The 18986-nt window shown below is 42.4% G+C and overlaps 1 protein-coding gene across 2 annotated transcripts; it reads left to right on the forward strand.

Moving 5' to 3' along the window:
* The first annotated feature begins 12138 nt into the window (after positions 1-12138).
* On the forward strand, positions 12139-18185 carry LOC141709094 (uncharacterized). Of its 2 annotated transcripts, none has more exons than XM_074512998.1 (3): positions 12139-12488; positions 12805-12875; positions 14643-18185. In XM_074512998.1, exon 3 carries the CDS (start codon positions 14738-14740, stop codon positions 17789-17791), a length of 3054 nt encoding a protein of 1017 aa, XP_074369099.1. In that variant the 5' UTR covers positions 12139-12488; positions 12805-12875; positions 14643-14737; the 3' UTR covers positions 17792-18185. The 2 variants fall into 2 exon arrangements, with proteins under 2 accessions (XP_074369099.1, XP_074369098.1); XM_074512997.1 differs by having other exon boundaries at positions 12139-12390.
* Positions 18186-18986: the final 801 nt, after the last annotated feature.

Here is an 18986-nt window from a genome sequence, read left to right on the forward strand (position 1 = left end):
TCCGGGTTGCGCTGAGTTCGGAAAATCAGGACTAAGGTGGTTGTCCTTGTCAGGAGTTGAGCTTTTCTTGCCCCCAGTCCAGATTGCGCTGAGTTCGGTGAATCAGGACTAAGGCGATTGGTTTTGGAAGGAGTTGAGGTTTTCTTGCCCCAGTCCGGATTGCGCTGAGTTCGGTGAATCAGGACTAAGGTGGTTGTCCTTGTCAGGAGTTGAGCTTTTCTTGCCCCCAGTCCGGATTTCTCTGAGTTCGGAAAATCAGGACTAAGGCGGTTGTCCTTGTCAAGAGTTGAGCTTTTCTTGGTCCCCCAGTCCGGATTGCGCTGAGTTCGGCGAATCAGGACTAAGGTGGTTGTCCTTGTCAGGAGTTAGCTTTTCTTGCCCCCAGTCCGGATTGCGCTGAGTTCGGCGAATCAGGACTAAGGTGATTGTCCTTGTCAGGAGTTGAGCTTTTCTTGCCCCCAGTCCGGATTGCGCTGAGTTCGGTGAATCAGGACTAAGGCGATTGGTTTTGGAAGGAGTTGAAGTTTTCTTGCCCCAGTCCGGATTGCGTTGAGTTCGGCGAATCAGGACTAAGGTGGTTGTCCTTGTCAGGAGTTGAGCTTTTCTTGCCCCCAATCCGGATTTCTCTGAGTTCGAAAAATCAGGACTAAGGTGGTTGTCCTTGTCAGGAGTTGAGCTTTTCTTTGCCCCCTGTCCGGATTGCACTGAGTTCGGCGAATCAGGACTAAGGTGGTTGTCCTTGTCAGGAGTTGAGCTTTTCTTGCCCCAAGTCTGGATTGCGCTGAGTTCGGCGAATCAGGACTAAGGTGATTCTCCTTGTCGGGAGTTGAGCTTTTCTTGCCCCCCAGTCCGTATTGCGCTGAGTTCGGTGAATCAGGACTAAGGAGGTTGCCTTTATCAGGATTTGTGCTTTTCTGTTCCTTAGTCCGGATTGAAGTTAGTGGTGGAGTCCGGACTTGTAAGTTGAAACGTTTTTGGTATTTTCCCCCCAATGATTTGAATTGTTACAGTTGTCTTTTTTCAAAAGACGTGCTATAATAATGACTCTTCAATAGTGACCGCTCATGATGGGCGGCTAGGATCGTGCCGCGTGGCGTGGCTGATCAGTTTTTCACTACCTCTATAAAAGGAGGCCATGCCCTCTTTCTTTATTTTTTACCTTTCTTCAACTTCTCTCTTCGCTTTCTCTATTTTCTCTGGGTCTTACTCTTTTTTGCTCTTACCGTCGCCGCCGTTTATTACAGGAGAGTTCGTGGTGTTTTCGTTGATGTTTCTTGGTCGTTCCCAATCACTCTATATTTTATATCTTCGTAAGTCCCTTTTTTTTGCTTTTTTGCTTTATTCTTTGAGTTTTTTGTTCCAGTGGTTTGTTTCTTTGTGCTTGTGTTATTGTGTTCGTTTTGGTTGAATATTCTTGTGTATATCTGTATGTATATGTTTCTTGGGCTATTTTGGTGTTTTGATTTTGTCGAATTGTGTTTCTGGGGTTAGGGTTTTTTGCTTGGGTCCGGACTTGGATAACTTGTCCGGACTAGTGATTTTGTTTTATGAAATTGTAGTTTGTTGTTTTTTGTGCTGTTTTGGCCTTTGTGTTCGAGGTGAAGGCTAGGTTTGAGTCCGGAGCTGGGTTCTAGGTTTAGGTTTTTGCAGTTCGGACTGTTTGCTATTGACTTATGATAAAATTGAACATAGGGTAGTCCAGACCATCTAGCTTTCAAGATAAATAAACTGTAGGGTTTTTGGACTAACCTTTATCACTTATTTTAGGTTTATGGTCCAGACTATGGTGCGTGCCAAAGCTTACATAACTTGCTATCCGGGGCCATCTGGTTCTGATCTCGAGTCTTCTGCTGATTCTGAACGAGCTGAGATGGGGAAAAGGGCTTCCACTTCGGACTCTGAGGCCATAACGAAGCTTTCAATTGCTAAGATTTCTTCGAGAAAGGTACCTTGCAGTCCGGAGGGTCTGTGGGTGGAGAATCTGGGGTACTTTGTTAGTAAGAGTGAGGAGATAGAAGATAGCTTTTATTATAAGAGCATTAGGTCCGGATATGTTGGGCAGCAAAACGCTGGTTCGGGACCTTACGATAGGGAGGCGCTTGATAGGAAGTTTGCTGATAGCATAGTGGCTAAGGAGCACTATGAGCTCAAGGATGAGTATTCTGGCCTAGATCACGCGGCTCAGGATTCTGCGGTCCGGACTGCTTTTCAGTTGGACCGCCAGATCGAGTGGAGGTGGCCGACTCCGGACGAGAGGGCTCATCATAGGCCGGCTGATGGGTTTGTTCCGGTGTGGCTGGAGCATCTCCGGTCCGGATGGAATCCTCATTGGCATTTGTTTCTGAAGCATCTGTGTAAATATGTGTACAAGGTCTCTCCGATGCAGATAACCTCTAATGGTATAAAGTGGATGACCTGGTTCATTGCTACTTGCAATCAGTTCAAGGTGCAACCCACGTTCAAGTTATGGCATCATATTTCTCATCTGGTCCGGTCCAGTCAGTTCCCTCTATATGAACTTCAGTTCCGGGCTCTGGAGTGCGGCTATGGTGGCTCCTACAGGCCTGTTATCCAGCAATCTTCGCTGAAGTATTGGAATGGAGAGTTGATCATGCTCCGGGGCTTAGACTTGTACTATCTTCCCCACATTGCTTCGGAAGGAGTTCAGACTCGCTTCCGTAGGGATGTACTCCGGGGTTAAGCTATCCGGTTAATTTTTGCGTTTGTGAATCTCTGGGTTTCCAAATGACCCGAGACACTTTTATGAATCATAGAACTATGCATAGACTAGGATGTAAGTAGTTTCCTTCCTGTCTGGACCTCTCATATATTTATCATATTTTTTCATCTACCTTGGTTGTTTATTGGTTTTGACTTGTGTTTTTGCTTTGTTTCTTGCAGGTTTGCCACACTACAATCCGGACATGTCGTCTTCTGCATACAGTGATGCATTGAAAGGTCTTCGTAAGGCTTTCAAGTTGCCCAAGAAGAATGCTGCTGCTAGGTCCGGATCTAACGCCTCTGTGGAGGAGGGATCCCAGAGTAATACGGTTTCGATGCGGTTCGAGGTGAAGGCTAGGTTTGAGTCCGGAGCTAGATGTTGAGGTTGAAATGGGAGATGAGTTTGCTAATCTTGAGGACCTTGGTCCTATAGGCGAGGCTCCGGGTGGTGATTCTGGAAGGAGGAGGAAGAGGCTTCGCACCCTTGGAAGTAAGCCTCCCCGGGCCGAAAACTTTGAAGCCGGTTCCGGGTCCGGGGCTGGTAAAGGAAAGACTGTTGATGAAGAGAGTCCGGTTGCCAATGGTTCGGGGCTGGAGGAGAAAGTTGCTCATTTTATGGCTGGGATTCCTACTCAAGCTGATTGGAGAAGGATGAATCGGTCCGGATTCGATGCAACTATGAAGGAATGTTCCCGGCTCTGGGGTCAGGTATGTTTTCTTCTTGTTCTTGTTTCTTGTTTTTGTTTGCCTTAGAATATTTTTCTAAGTTTTCCTGTTTTTTACAGTTGGGTGGGTATATGGCTGTATCAGCTTCGTTGGCCTACAATGAGCTGAAAAGTTCTCGGACTGCTATTGCTGATAAGGATTCTGAGATTAGCAGGCTTCGGGACCAGATCATTGCTAAGGACACCTCTCTTTCCGGGCTGAACCAGCAGCTTGATGATGTCAGGATCCGGGCTGAGAGTGCTGAAAAAGAAGCTTCTGATCTGAAATCTGAATTGGCTGAGCTCCGGAGGCAGATGTCTGTTGTGCATCCGGAGTCTGAAGTTATTACGGAGTTTAAGAGATTTGAAGAGTATGACAAAGCTCTTGCCAATGCTGGTGCTCCGGAGATAGCCCGTTGTTGGTTGGTGGCGGAGCGACATATCAAGACCAATCCGGAAGCCGACTGGGGCAATTTTGTTACTGAGTTTATTAAGGCAAAGGAAGATTTTGAGCTTGGGCTTGGAGATCCGGAGCCGTTCGACGGGCCCTGTCCCAGCTTCTTGCCTCCTAATGCTCCGGAGTCTTAATTTGTAATTTTGATGTTTCTTCAAGATGTTTGATAACTTTGATATTTGTAATATTAGTACTATGCTTCGGGCTCGTTTGAGTCCGGTAACTCTTTAATGTTTGCTTTTCTTGCTGTTATTCTATTTTGTTTTTGTAGTTTATTTTTGCCTTATAATATTTTTCCAAGTAAAAATTGTTGTACTAGTCTTGACTAATTTCTTGTCCGGACTAGTAGTTAGGTTTTTTACTTGGGAGATTTATCTCAAGATGGTTGCGCTAGTCCTAACTAGTGTTCTGTCCGGACTAGTGTTTAGCTTTTTTACTTAGAAAATTTATTCCAACTAAAATTGTTGCACTAGTCCAAACTAACAGCTTTGTTCGGACTAGTGGTGGCTTTTAGCTAGAAAATTAATTTCAAGTAAAAATGGTTGCTCTAATCCTGACTAATTGCTTGTCCGGACTAGTGGGTGCTTTTAGCTAGAAAATTAACTCCAAGTAAAAATGGTTGCTCTAGTCCTTACTAATTGCTTGTCCGGACTAGTGGGTGCTTTTAGCTAGAAAATTAATTCTAAGTAAAAATGGTTGCTCTAGTCCTGACTAATTGCTTGTCCGGACTAGTGGTGGCTTTTAGCTAGAAAATTAATTCTAAGTAAAAATGGTTGCTCTAGTCCTGACTAATTGCTTGTCCGGACTAGTGGGTGCTTTTAGCTAGAAAATTAATTCTAAGTAAAAATGGTTGCTCTAGTCCTGACTAATAGCTTGTCCGGACTAGTGGTGGCTTTTGAAAATTATGTAAAGGGGAAAAGCTTTTCATTAATCATTCATACAAGATAGAAGGAGAAATAAATTGGTCGCTTGCCATATTGGCTACAAGGTTTTTGGTTGCTTTGTTTGTTCTCCTACTGGTAGAATTTTCTTAGCCTTAGTCCATGCCAAGTGTTTGGAACTTCTGAGCCATCCATGTTCAGGAGCTTGTAGGCCTGAGGACTTCTTTGATCTTGTATGGTCCTTCCCATTTGGGCATTAATTTTCCAGTGTTTGTGGGATCTGATGCTTCAGTGTCTCTAAGGACTAAGTCTCCAACTTGGAAGTTTTTGACTCATGACTTCTTACTGAAGTGTTCTCTTGTTTTCTCCTTGTATTTTTCCATCCTTTCTACAGCCTGGTCTCGGACCTCATCGATTAGCTCCATATTTGTCCTCAGTCCTTCTTCATTTGCTTCTTCTTCAAAGTTTATTGCTCTCTGGGAAGGAGAACCCACTTCAATAGGAAGCATTGCTTCTGTTCCATAAGCTAGCTTGAATGGGGTTTCTCCGGTGCTTGTCCTTGGGCTTGTCCTGTAGGACCAAAGTACGTTTGGTAGTTCTTCTGGCCATTTGCTTTTGCTTTCCTTGAGTCTTTTTTCGATACCTCAGAGCAGGATTCTGTTAGTTACTTCTACTTGGCCATTTCCTTGGGGATATGCCACTGCTGATTTTTTGTGCTTGATCCCGTGCTCCTTGAGGTAGGACTCGAACTCTGATCCAATGAATTGGGGCCTATTGTCTGATACTAGGACTCGTGGTATCCCGAACCTCATTAAAATATTGTCCATGAACTTTATGCAGTCTTGTTGATTGATTGTCCTCATTGATTTTGCTTCGACTCATTTTGTCATGTAATCAATATAGACTAGTAGGTACCTGAGGTCTCCTTTGGCCCGGGGAAAGGGTCCCATAATGTCAATACCCCAAACAGCGAAGGGTATTGGTGGGAGAACCGAGGATGGTAGGACTGGGCTGATCCGGGACACATTGCTGAAGAGCTGGCATTCCTTGCACTTCTTGACGAATTCTATTGCGTCCTGATGAATGGTTGGCCAGTAGTAGCCTTGTCTTATAATCTTATGAGCTAGGGCCTTTGCAGACATGTGGTCTCCGCATATTCCTTCATGCACTTCTGCCAAACAATACTTTGCTTCTTCTGGGCCAATACATTTCAGGATAGGAGATGAGAAGGTCATGCGGTAAAGTATTCCTTCTTCGAGGAAGAACTTGGCTGCTTTTGCTTTCAGTCTTTGAGTTTTTCCTTTATCTTCTGGGAGCTCCCCTTTGTCCAAGTAGTTTATGAAGGGAGTCATCCAGTTTTGACTGCTTTCTATCTCCAAGATCTCTCCGAATTCAATGGATGGTTTGTGGAGTTCTTCGAAGTAAACTGAGCAGTCTAGATCTGATGAGTTCCGGACTAATTTGGATAGGATATCTACTTTTTCATTTTCTTCTCGGCATATCTGAAGGACTTGGTGGCTTGGAATTGAAGCTAAGTAGCTCTGAACCAGTGCTTGGTACTTCGCCAGAGTAGGGTCCTTTGCCGTGTATTCTCCATTTGTTTGCTTGACCACTATCTGGGAGTCGTTGTATATTTTTATGTCCTGGACCCTTAGAGTTCGGGAGAGCTTTAGTCCTGCGATCAATGCCTCATATTCTGCTTGATTGTTTGTTGTTGGAAAGCTGAAAGATATATATGTCTGAACCTTGAATCCTTTTGGACTCTTGAGTATGAGTCCGGCTCCTGACCTCTCGCTTGTTGAAGAACCATCTACCTTTAAGGTCCAGGCTCTCGGACTTGTTTTCTTTTTTGGCTCCTGATCTATGTCCATTGGTTCCGGATCTTGGACTGGGAAGTTGCATTCGATTATGAAATCTGCAAGTGCTTGAGCTTTGATGGCAGTCCTGGGAATGAAGCTTAAATTGAACTGGCTCAACTCCACAGCCCAATTAACAAGTCTTCCCGATGCATCTGGCTTGTGAATTATTTTCCTTAGTGGTTGATTTGTCACTACTCTGATTTCCCTCCCTTGGAAGTAGTGCCTGAGTTTTCTTGAAGTTGTGACTAAGGCAAAGACAAACTTCTCCAATCTTGGGTATCTTGTTTCTGTATTTTTTAAGACTTGGCTTACATAGTAGACTGGTTGCTGTGTTCCATTCTCATCCCTGATTAGGGCAGCTCCTACGACTTGTGCTCCTGCTGACAAGTATAAGTAGAGAGGCTCTCCTGGCTGAGCTTTAGTTAGGACTGGTGGCTGAGAGAGGTAGGACTTGATTTCCTCGAATTCTTTTTGGCACTCCGGATTTCAGTTCACCTCTTTCTTATTGGTTGCTCCTTTGAGTAAATCAAATAATGGCAGGCACCTCTCTGCTAGCTTTGAGACAAATCTCCTGAGTGCTGCTAGGGATCCTGCTAGCTTCTGCACATCTTTTTGGGTCCTGGGAGCTTTCATCTCCTGGATTGATTTTATTTTCTCTGGATTGGCTTCTATTCCTCTGTTGCTGATCATGAATCCTAAGAACTTGCCTGCTCCTACTCCGAAGGTGCATTTCTCCGGATTCAGCTTGAGTTGGTTCTTCCTTAGGTTGTCAAAGCACTCCTTCAGATCTTCCACATGTCCTGATATAATTTTTGATTTCGAAATCATGTCATCGACATAGCATTCCAAGTTTCTCCCAGTCTGGGACTTGAATATCTTGTTCATGGCTCTTTGGTAAGTGGATCCTGCGCTTGTCAGTCCGAAGGGTAGCATCACATAAGCATACACTACTCTGTGAGTTATGAATGCTGTCTTAGGAATGTCCTTCGGGTTCATCTTTATCTGGTTGTATCCGGAGAAGGCGTCCATGAAACTTAGCATGACGTGTCCGGAGGTGGCATCTATCAGTTGATCAATATTTGGGAGAGGGTATGGGTCCTTCGGGCACGCATCATTCAGATCAGTGTAGTCCACACACATTCTCCATTTACCGTTGGACTTCTTAACCATGACCACATTAGCTAGCCACTCCGGATATTTGATTTCTTTGATGATTCCTGCTTTGAGTAGCTTTTCCACTTCTTCGTCAATGGCTCTTTGCCTCTCCGGAGCAAAGTTTCTTCTCTTCTGTTTGACTGGTTTTCTGTTGGGGTTGACATCCAAGCTGTGCATTGCTAGGACTCATGTAGTCCTGGCATGTCTCTTAGACTCTAGGCAAAAACATCTCTGTACTCCTGGAGCAAGGACACCAATCTCTCTTTGAAGGACTCCTTGAGTCCTGACCCAACTTTCACTTTTTTGCTAGAATTGCTTTCATCTACCTCGACTTCTTCTGTTTCGACTACAGCCTCGATTTTTGCTTGTTCTTTGTTTGAAACCATTTGATGAATTCGGGCTTCAGAGTTCTTCTTCAGGTAGATGTTTGCTTGTTCAGGTTCTTTGGTTGCTTGTATGGTAGGACTAGGTTGGTCTAGGACTTGATTTGCCTTGTCCAGTACCATAACTTGGTTGCTTGCCAGTCCTTCTGGACTTGTTTTGCTCGCTTCATCCCATGTCCGGGGTTGGTGCTTCTTCATGCTTTGTTGCTTGCGAAGGACTGTAGCCTTCCTTTTGTTATGTTGATGTGTCTCTGCCATAAATAATCCCTGGTTGTAGCATGTTTCAGCAACTCCATAGTCTCCTTTAATCTCCCCGACTCCTGTTGGGGTTAGGAATTTGATCTTGAGATGGGAGATTGAAGTTATTGCCTGCATCATGGTTAGAGCTGATCTGCCAATGATTCTGTTGTATGAAGAAGGAGCACTGATCACATAAAATTTGGTGACATGAGTCACTTGGTTAGGAGCAGATCCAAAAATGACTGGCAGATATAAAGTTCCTTGGATCGGGACTAAGTTATGGCCGAAGCCATAGAGTGGGTCCTCCCGACATTCATTTGAGCGGACGCTCCCTAACTGCATTCTATCCACTGTGTGCTTGAAGAGAATATTTATCGATGAGCCATTGTCTATGAGCATTCTTCTTACTTCATTATCAAAGATGTCCAGAGTGACAACTAAAGCTGCATTGTGATGAGGGTTGACTCCTTTGTAGTCCTTGCTGCTGAAGGATATCACCAGGTCTGGGAGTGATTGAATTGAGAGCACTTCTTCGCCGAAGTTCGGGCTCCAGGATGGGGAGTAGGATCCACCTAGGACCACATTGACTACATTCTTTCCTCTCTTCTGCGCTTTCCCTCTGTTGTTGTCCTGAACTAAGTACTTGTTCATATTCCCCTTCTTCACTTGGTCCTCAATGAAGTACTTGAGTGATAAACAATTCTCAGTCTTGTGGCCATGGGTCTCGTGGTAATCACACTGCCTATTATAAGGCCTACTTTCCGGAGGAGTTTGCATTGGTTTAGGGGGATAATAGAAAGGCTTGTCTTTTACCTCTTTCAAGATTTCCTCCCGGGTCATGTTGAGAGGAGTCCAGTCCGGCTCCTGCTTTGGCTTCCGGGGCTGCTTCGTGGGTCCTGGGTCGATGTTCGACTCCTTCTTAGGACCAAGTCTCTGGAAAACCGGAGTAGTTTGTCTTTCTTGGCTTTGGTTGCTTTGCTTGAATTTCTTATCCTGATGGTAACCCCCTTTCGGTCGGTCATCAGTGTTTTTACTCCTGGACCCCCCATTCCGGGTCATCCTCATTGCCTGGAGCACATTTGTTTCCTTAATGAATCTGGAAGCCATTGAGTAAGATGCTTCCAGGCTTTGCGGCTCCTTATTGATTAGCTCCACTATATATCTCTCATTGTGCTCTGGATCCAAGTTTCTTCTGAAAATGCTTAAAGCTTCCCTCTCATCCAAACTTGAAACTTTATTGATTACTTCCTGGAACCGGCGCATGTATGCAGAGAGGGATTCATTGTCATGCTGCCGGATTTCCTCCAGGTGACACATGTGCATTTCGTGCGTTTTGTTTGCCCGAAATCTCCGAAGGAAAGAGGCTCGAAATTCCTTCCAAGAGTGGATGCTGCGGGAGGGGATTCTGCTGAATCATCTCTGGGCCCCTCCCTTAAGAGTTGAAGCGAAGAACCTTAATTTTGTTAAGTCGTTGTAGTAATATATCTGCGTTATCTGCTCAAAGTAGTTCAAGTGCTCCTCGGGTCTCCTAGTCCATCGAAGGAGTCGAAGTTGTAATGCTTCAAGTTCCGCTGTCGGGGGATAGCTTCCAGGGAGTGGCTGAATGGAGTTAATGTTTCTCCGACCTCTACTCCTGAGTCTCTGTCCATCTTCCTCTGTAATTCATAGATCATATCTTTTAGGTCCTTCTGCTTTTCTTCTTCTTCGTCATCAGAAATCAGCTCCGGAGTAGGATCTCTCCGGGTTCTTTTGCTCCTAGACTTGGCCAATAGCTTTTCTTCTTCTAGCTGCATTCTCTTTTGGATCTTTAGCTCAAGCTTTGCTTTTTCTTCTTTCCTGATTTGCTCCCGGACTTCTTCCAACTTTCTCTGCTGAGCAGCTTTTGCTTCTTTCTTGCTTTGATCTTTTTTGCTTTTCTTTCCTTGGCTCGAATTCGGCCGAACACAGACCTCTTTGGTTGCTGGGAGTCCCCGGACTCCTCCGGTTCCTCCTCTAGTTCAGCTTCTTCTTGGAGCCGGGTCTGTTCCTGTCTGTATAGTCTGATTGCTTCTGCTAGCTCATCGCTTGTAAGGTTGGTCATGTGCTCTTCGACTACCGGGACATTGGTGTACTTGTACTGATTGAGCTCTATGAGGGTCCTGACATCCCTGGTGTTTACAATTCTCTCCACTACGGGAGTGTGTAGTGGTTGCTCCTGGAATGTTTCTCTCTCGGCTGCTGGGTCAAGGGCCTGGGAGTGGTCCGACTCCTAGACCTGAGCACTAGCAGATGGTCTCCCAGAGGTATTCTTTCCTGGTCTTGCCATTTTTCAACAATACCAAAAACAAATAACAACAATATGCTACAGAGAATATTGTTCTAAGGTTGCTTTATGAAATTTGCAAAAACTACCCAGAATAACAACAAACACTAACAAATAGCTTCCTGGGAGCAGTTTAAACAATTTCCTGGGACTACTCAACGATGTAGCATAACGCAAATGCCATATTCGAAGTAGAGCAAAAACGATTAAAACTAACGATAGCTCACACAAATGTGACTTAAATCAACAAAATGGGCTCACACAAACGTGGCCTAAAATAACGAGCACACACAAACGTGGTTGAAATAAACAACATTCATACTTTTGGAAGAGGTTGGTTGCTTGGGTTCTTACAAGTTTGAATAAATGGACTCTTTGAAGAGTTTGTTGATGAAGGTGAATCTAGGGGCACCGATACCCAAGGATGGAGGCCCCTCCTTCTAGCGCCAAATGATAACTCCTGGTGGCGGGGCCGCTCCTTCGACGCCGTCCCGGATCCTTCGCCGCTGTAAATGTGTAGCTGTGGTTGGGTTCCTACAAAATAACACCGGAAGGGGGGTTGGAGTCTCGCGGCGCCTCCGGCGTGAGAGTAAGAACTGGCTTTTTGGGAAGATGAAGATGAATATGAATGTAAGGTGGCTGTGTGTGTATGTGAGTGTGAGAGAGTGATTAACCCCAAAACCTCACCTTCTTGGGCTATTTATAGCCCAAATGTAGGGTTTTGGGGTTGGTACCTTTAGATCATAGCCATTGGTTCTGGGAGCGGAGGACACCTGGCTGGAGTGGATGCTTTACACGTGTCAGCGCGAGACTGGCTGATGAATGTTCTGAGGATCCTCTGACACGTGCCTTGATTATTCTCATGATTGATGTGTGACAGTTGTCCCCATCATGTGCCTGGACCAACGTCTCACATGCTGGGATCTACCAAGGTTAGGCTTGCGGGACTGAGCTGGTTAGGAGTGGTAGTGTGCGGGACTACTTCTTCCAGGAGCTGCGTGGAGTTAGGGGCCTAGGAGTAGCCCTCCGAGGAGTTATATGGAGTTAGGAGCTTAGGAGTAGTCCTTCTAGGAGCTGTATAGAGTTAAAGGTCTAGGAGTAGTCTTCCCAAGAGCTATATGTACTATCAGTACTCATAAATACGAATCCAAAAAAATCACTCATGATTATGTTTGGTCTTATAGATTAAACGTAAATTAACAGTCAATCACTTAATATGAATAATACGAAAAGTCAAAATGGAAAGTATATTATGGGACGGAGGGAGTAATGATTAATGACAAGAGATCGTCGTCCTAGTTTTGAAATTTTTATACGTGTTAATTAAAAAAAAGGAAACATTAATCATCAGCTGCCTAATCAAGTAAATATAAGGAAAAAAATAATACAAGCCGGGAAGATTTAAGTAAAAAGTATATTTCTCGAGTTGAGAAAAGTACACAGAGGACAGAGGAGCTTCTGTAAAAGTAGAGACCATCATATTTTGCTGTTAGATTCACAAAGACACACACAGGACAGAAGAGTAATTATAGCATAGATTAAGAATTAGAGTTAGATGGGGGTTAGTTTTAAGTTTTGCCAAAACTAAAGACAGCTGTTATGTTTAGTGGTCCTCTCTCTCTCTCTCTCTCTCTCTCTCTCTCTCTCTCTCTCATTAAGCTTCACTTAGGGTTTTATTTTTTCCCAAACAGGTACAAAGTTGCACCTCAATTTCTTTCAATTTCAATTCTTCTTTGTATTGGGGTCTTCTTAAATTCCTCAAGTTTTAATCTTGCTGCATCTTTTTCATGTAATTCTTTGTTTCTCATCTTAATATTGCATCTTCTTGATTTTTTTGCAATTTGGTCAATTTTACCTGTTAAGCTCTTGATTTGAAATTTGTTTTCTTCCAATTTGAATTTGTATTTTATCCTAATTTGTATCTTCTTTGATATATTATTGATTCTTAACTCTTTTTCGGTGTTGAATTTGATTGGTTGATAAGCTTAAATCAATCTCCTTTTTGGGTTTTGTTCGAATTAGACTGTATTGAGTTTTATTGTATGGTTTGTGTAGTGTTATTTGTTTGTTTTGATATTTATGATTTGCCTTTTTGTTATATTCAGGATTTGACCTTTTTTGTCTTGGAAAGGCTGCAGTTGAGATTTTACTCAGCAAGGGGGGCATCGAACAGTTGGTAATTTACTATCACAAACAATTTAAGTTTATGTTTTATGATTATTAATGAGATTTTTTTCCGGTTTTCGTTTCGGCTGGCTTTCCTCTTAGTTTATAATTTGATGTTGCATGATTAATTCGATTCTTCTATATTATACCTTATATACTGGGAATATATTTATGTGAAGTATTGTTATAGCCTACACAAGAGTTGTAGCCAGGATAACTAGCATCGTGTTGCTTGCCTGAGGCGAGGCGACTTGAACCAGGCCCTCGTCTTAGATAACAGTGTTTATAAATATTGTTTATATGACATGTTTATCTCCAACTCATGTTCATAATGACTTGGATGTGATACTGATCTAATTAAAAAGTGGATTGAACAAATAGTTATCTAGTTCATCGTATGTAATGTTATAATGATATTTTAGGTTGTCATTTTATGTGTCTGGAGGGCAGGGTGAGTTACAATGTCTTGTGCTGGAAAGCAGGGATACGCCCATTAGTTGAAGAATCACACGGGGGTGCGCGTATGGTGCGGGGGTCAGTGCGGTACGGTGCGTACGGGGTGCGCCATGTGGCGTACCCACGAATTTCACTGACCTGATTCTACGGGGTGCGGAAAGGGTAGAAAACGTAATTACTTTCCAATTGGAGAACCCCCAATTGAAGATAGACGAATCTCTACTGCTGCTTGTTTTTCTTTCTCTGATTGGTTCTCATTTTCTCTTTGTGTCTTCCCTGAGTGTCGATGGTTTGATGATGGGTTGAGATGTGATTGTGTGTATATGTATGTCTCTATGTATGTTAAGTGTCTTAGGGCCTGGGTAGAAAATGTTGTTTATATTTGACCGTTAATAGAATTGTTCCTTTTTAATTTTTTAACTTTTTGTTTGCTGATATTTTTCTTTAATTTTGTTTATTTATGTAGTTATTTATTCGATGGGTGTGGTTAATTAAAATGATGTATTTGATGTCTTTTATTTGTTGTAAGTACAATGTTACTTCTTATTTTGCTACCTAACTATTACTTATATATAAAATATATATTTTTAATATTTTAATATTTGCCGTATCCCCCCGCACCCGTATCCCCATTTTTTGAAATTTGCCGGAATCTCGTATTCCCGCTCCGCGCAGTCACGCACCTGCACCTGTGCTTCCCGGGTCTTGTGTATTGTATGTTTCTTACACTGGTACATTTGATTGATTTTTGCTCTGATAATTAATCTTGGTGCAACCATTATATTTATTTTACTTGGTTCTCTAGAACTTGTTATGATTGTTAATTATGAAACTACTTAGGAGTGTCCTTTTCTTACCAGATATGTTGGTCCAGAAAAGAGAAGATTCAGTTTCCTAGAGTAATTGCAGTATATTTTTTGATTCTAATGTCAAACTAAAAGTCACACATGAGCTATGTATTTAACTTCACAATTTACTTGGTTGCTAGTCTAATTCATTCTATTGTATCTCTCTCAAGTTGATTTAGTAGAAACATCAACGAATATGTCACCAAATCTGTATTTTCAGAAACTTTATGCAGCTATTCACATTATTAATCAATCTTGTCCCTGTCCAATTTTTGACTGGCCTGAAGTGGAGGAGTTCTTCCATGGAAATGGACCAAGTGGTCCAGCATATAAGTTCATTCATTTTACTTTTTTGAATGCAGCACTAAGTGTCTCAATTTAGAATGTTTAATTTTTATTCTTCGTGTTGTGCACAATCTTAAAAACCGTTGTTCCTACCAACATTGTTGTAGACTAATTTTGTATATTTGCAGTTTAATGTGCAGCATCAGAAATTTATCTGCTGTCTGTGCCTTTTGAATGAAAGAAACTAAGCTAGCCTTGTACATGGATCCTCTGTAGATTTGATATGTCAAATATGACTCTCGAGGACTTTTTTACCTTGAGTGAGATGAAAGATGGGCTGTTAGCTCCTGCTCGAGTAAAGGAGCTGATTAATGTAATGCAGAATGACAAACACAATATAGTGAAGAATGCTGGTGATGCAACTAGACAGTGGTGTACGGTTGCAAGAACTATAGCAGCTACTGAAAGTAAAGATTGTCTTGCTCTTTTTATCCAGTTAGACGGACTTTGTTATTTTGATACTTGGCTTAAAGATGCGCAGAAGTTTTTCAAAGATACAGATGACAGCTTCGAGGAAGAATTACTTAGAACATTGTTAGTAGCAACTGAAAAGCTTCATATAGACGGGCAGAAGTCAGTTTCTTCTGGCATCACGATGACAGTTAAAGATCTCCTCACCAACAAAAGTTCTATAATTCAAGATAGAGCCAGATCTTTGCTTGATAGCTGGAAGCAAATTGATGAGAGTAACGTGGTTGACAAGGATGCTGACAAAGATGAGGCAGGATGTGATGATCATCACGACCTCGAGGATGTAAATGGAAACCCTGTCACTAAACCTGAACAGGCAGAATGTTCTTCAAAATATATTTCTGGCTCAGGAGGTAATAATAGTGAAGAAAAAAATATAGAGCCATCTATAGATGAAATGACGCCAGCAATATGTCCCGAAGCTATGCATGCTGAAGGAGTTGTAGACTTAACTGTCCAACCTTTGGATAAAACTTTACAGCTTGCATCCATACAAGATAGATCCCCAGATCCCGTGCAGTCTTCTGATACATCAAAGCTTATTAGTGGAATCAGTTCTGCTTTGGAGAACCTCCCAACGCATCGATCAGAAGCAACAACAGGAATCGAAAGTTCTGGATCTGCAGTTCCCGAGCAAAGAATGGTGGAGGGACGTTTAGGTGTTGGCAACCCAGACGAGGATGATGATGCAAAACAGATGCCACAGATCAGAACCTGTGACAAGTTATTCGCAACATACTCTTCTTTTGGTGCTGATTCTACAAATACTGTGGAGTCTAAAGTAGGTGCCAACATCGAGAAAGATTTTGCCGCAAAGAAAGAGGACCCTGGTCCAAACATATATTTATACGGTGATGTTAGAAAAGAGGTGTCTGAGGGGAAAGGTGAAATGTGTGATAGTAGATCTTCATATCCTTGCAGTAAACTATCGGCATCTGACAGTACAGCTGCAGTTGATATTTTACAAGATTCTAGTTTTAGTGAGCACAATTTGGAAAAGAATGAGGATCTTACTACTAATTTGTCATGGAAAGAGAACTCTGAAGCAATTGAAGAATCAAATGATCAAAGCGATACTGACGAAGATGATGTTGAGTTGGGAAATGATTATGATTTCTCCATGTCAGTAGTCAATGTAAAAGATTCAATTGACAAAAAATCTGATTTTGAACTTGAGTATAGCATGTTTGATCCATTAGAGGTTGCTCGACAAGTCGCCATGGAAGTAGAGAGAGAAGTGGACTGTAGAGAACCGAGTTGTAGTTCTTCTGAGAGAACGTCTGGTGGTAGAATTCGGCTGACAGAAAGCCCAGATTCTTTACATGGTAAAAGCAGCAGGGTGCATCACTCTTTTAAGGATGTGTCAACTAGAGCACATCTTTCTGATGTTGTAGGAGACGATGCTTTTGTCAAAGCAAAAATCCTACCGATTGAACAAGAAAATTGCAAAGTTGATGCCGAGACCTCTGGAGCTTCTGAGATGGCTCAGGAAATAGAACCTGACGAAGATAAACGTGGCTGTGGTTTTGATTTGAATGAAGAAATGTTGTCTGATGATAATCAACTCAACCCAGTCAATGCTCCCATCTCTGTTGTTTCTGCTTCAAGGGCTGCAGCAGCTTCTGGATTGCCTCTTTCGCCTTTGCAGTTTGGAGGGACACTTGGATGGAAAGGATCTGCTGAAACTAGTGCTTTTCGTCCGGCTCCTACGCTCAAAGTCTGTGAAGGCGAGAATTTCATCCTTGCATCTGGGAGTTGTAGCAACTTGTTTCAGAAGCAAGAATGTCTTGACTTTGATCTGAACATTGCGGAGAATGAAGACGATAAGATTATGGATGTGACACTGAATAAGGATATCCAGTATCCAACTAGCTGGCCTGCTGAAAAATGTTCCTCGGAAGCTAGTCCAAAAAAATCCAACTTGTTGAACCTTGATCTAAACCGTGTTGATGGCGGTGATGTTCCATTATCAAACTGGAGGAAGGAGACGCGACTTCTGCCACTTTGGAATGGTCAATTTAGTCAATCTCCTTCCTCATCATCGTCGTCAGTGCAGCCTTCATTGAAAAACTTTGATTTGAATGATCAACCATCTCTTTTTACTCCATTTTTTGATCCTGCTTCAACTGGTCAGTCATCTACAGATCTTTGTACTTTTGGATCTGGAGGGGTTAAACCAGATAAGTCTGTGTTCTCCCTCATGGGCGCCAGAGTTGAGGTCAATCAGAAAGAAATTGTTCCTCAGACCGTTCCTTTATCTAACAGCAGGACTGTGAAACATGCACCGGATGTTAGTATGCCCAGCAATGGCAGTTTTTTGGGGTTGGGATCGTCTACGCAATATGCGCATTCTTTAATGTATGGGTACAATAATAGCTCATCAGGGTCTACTGTACCATTTTCCTCATCCGTATATGGTCTTGGCAGTCAAATACCTTACATGGTGGATTCAAGAGGATCCCCCGTCATGCCTCAAGTTTTAGGTTCGGTGCCCGCTCTTTATCCTTCCGTCTCGCAACCATCTTTTTTCATGAGCTTGGCTGCTGCACCCTCCGAATCCAGTGGTTTCGTGCCTTCCAGGCATGGTTTAGATCTGAACTCTGGATTAATGATGGAAAGGGGAAACAGATATCCTGGGAGTACAAGGGAGCTATTTAACCCTGGTCAAGGAAAATTGATAGATGAACAGATGAGGGCCAACTCACAATCTACTTCTAGTTCTGGTGTTGGAGGAAAACGTAAAGAAACAGATGGTGGCTGGAATCCTTACCCATTCAACTACAAACATCATCAACCACCATGGTAATAAGGTTATTTATCTCAATGCTCAAACTAATACAGGGTTAAATATGCTAGTACTTGCGTAGCCATAGATCCAAAGACCGAGGGTTAGCAAACTGAATTACTGAATTAGTGGGATGGGGTGAAACAGTGCAACTGAATAAAGACCAAAGATTTATAGATGCTGTGTACTTTCTGAGGTTAATTGCTACAGAGATAGAAATTATGTTTATAACTTAAGACTGATATATTTCTTGTTGTCTTTTCTGGTTTGAGGATTTTACGACTGCAGAACATGATACGATTATGATACGATTAGCTGTAATGTATGTCCTTACATCGCAGAAAGTTGAAGAAGTGACTAGCATTTTTGTTCCATTTGTATATATGTTCTGATGAATTTGATTGCATTATGAATATTTTTGTAGCTTCTGCTATATGTTAAGATGGGCAATTAGTTAGAAAATTTCCAGCTAATATGGATGTAAACCTGAGGCAGCAGGTTGTAAATGGTTAAATCATACTTATGGTACAGTCGTAATCACAGGCTACATAATTTTATTGGTAATACGTACGCAGGTAAATGTAATAATGAAGTTTTGATATCGTGATATATTTTGGTTGTACATTTGCAAGCTGAAAAACTCAGACCTCTATCCTCTGCAAATAAGAAAAGAAATCTTGGTCGCTCTTTATATTTCTTAGATAATGATACGAACGACAAAGTAATTAAAATTATTTTAATGACTAAAATAACAATGGGATTCACTAAATAATCAGCAAGTCGTACTATCTGCAACAGCGTACTTGTATAATCCAAGTCCCAGACAAGTATAAATTTTGAATTGAATACACTTTCTCCGCTCTTATGTGGGCAACTCAAACCTACACACAGGACACGTATTCCTGTACGCTAACCAAGTCATTATGCAATTTTCATGGTAACAATGCCCACAAGGTGATTCCTTGGCACACTCTCCAACATTGACCTCATCCTGGCATACAGGGCAGAGCACAATATTTTTCTCCGATGCAATCTTTATATTTTTTAGTACAGCTACTGTTGATTCTTTCGCCCGCACTACTCCTCTCTTACCACCTCCATGCTGACATAAACCTGGCAAAGTTACATACTGATCGAGTTCTCTTGTGATTTCTTGCAGTATTCTAATTCTATTGAGATAGCGCGGCACTTGTAGTTGGTAAAACGCCTCAAACTG

This window comes from Apium graveolens, chromosome 2, assembly GCF_009905375.1.
Source record: "Apium graveolens cultivar Ventura chromosome 2, ASM990537v1, whole genome shotgun sequence".
Taxonomy (NCBI): domain Eukaryota; kingdom Viridiplantae; phylum Streptophyta; class Magnoliopsida; order Apiales; family Apiaceae; genus Apium; species Apium graveolens.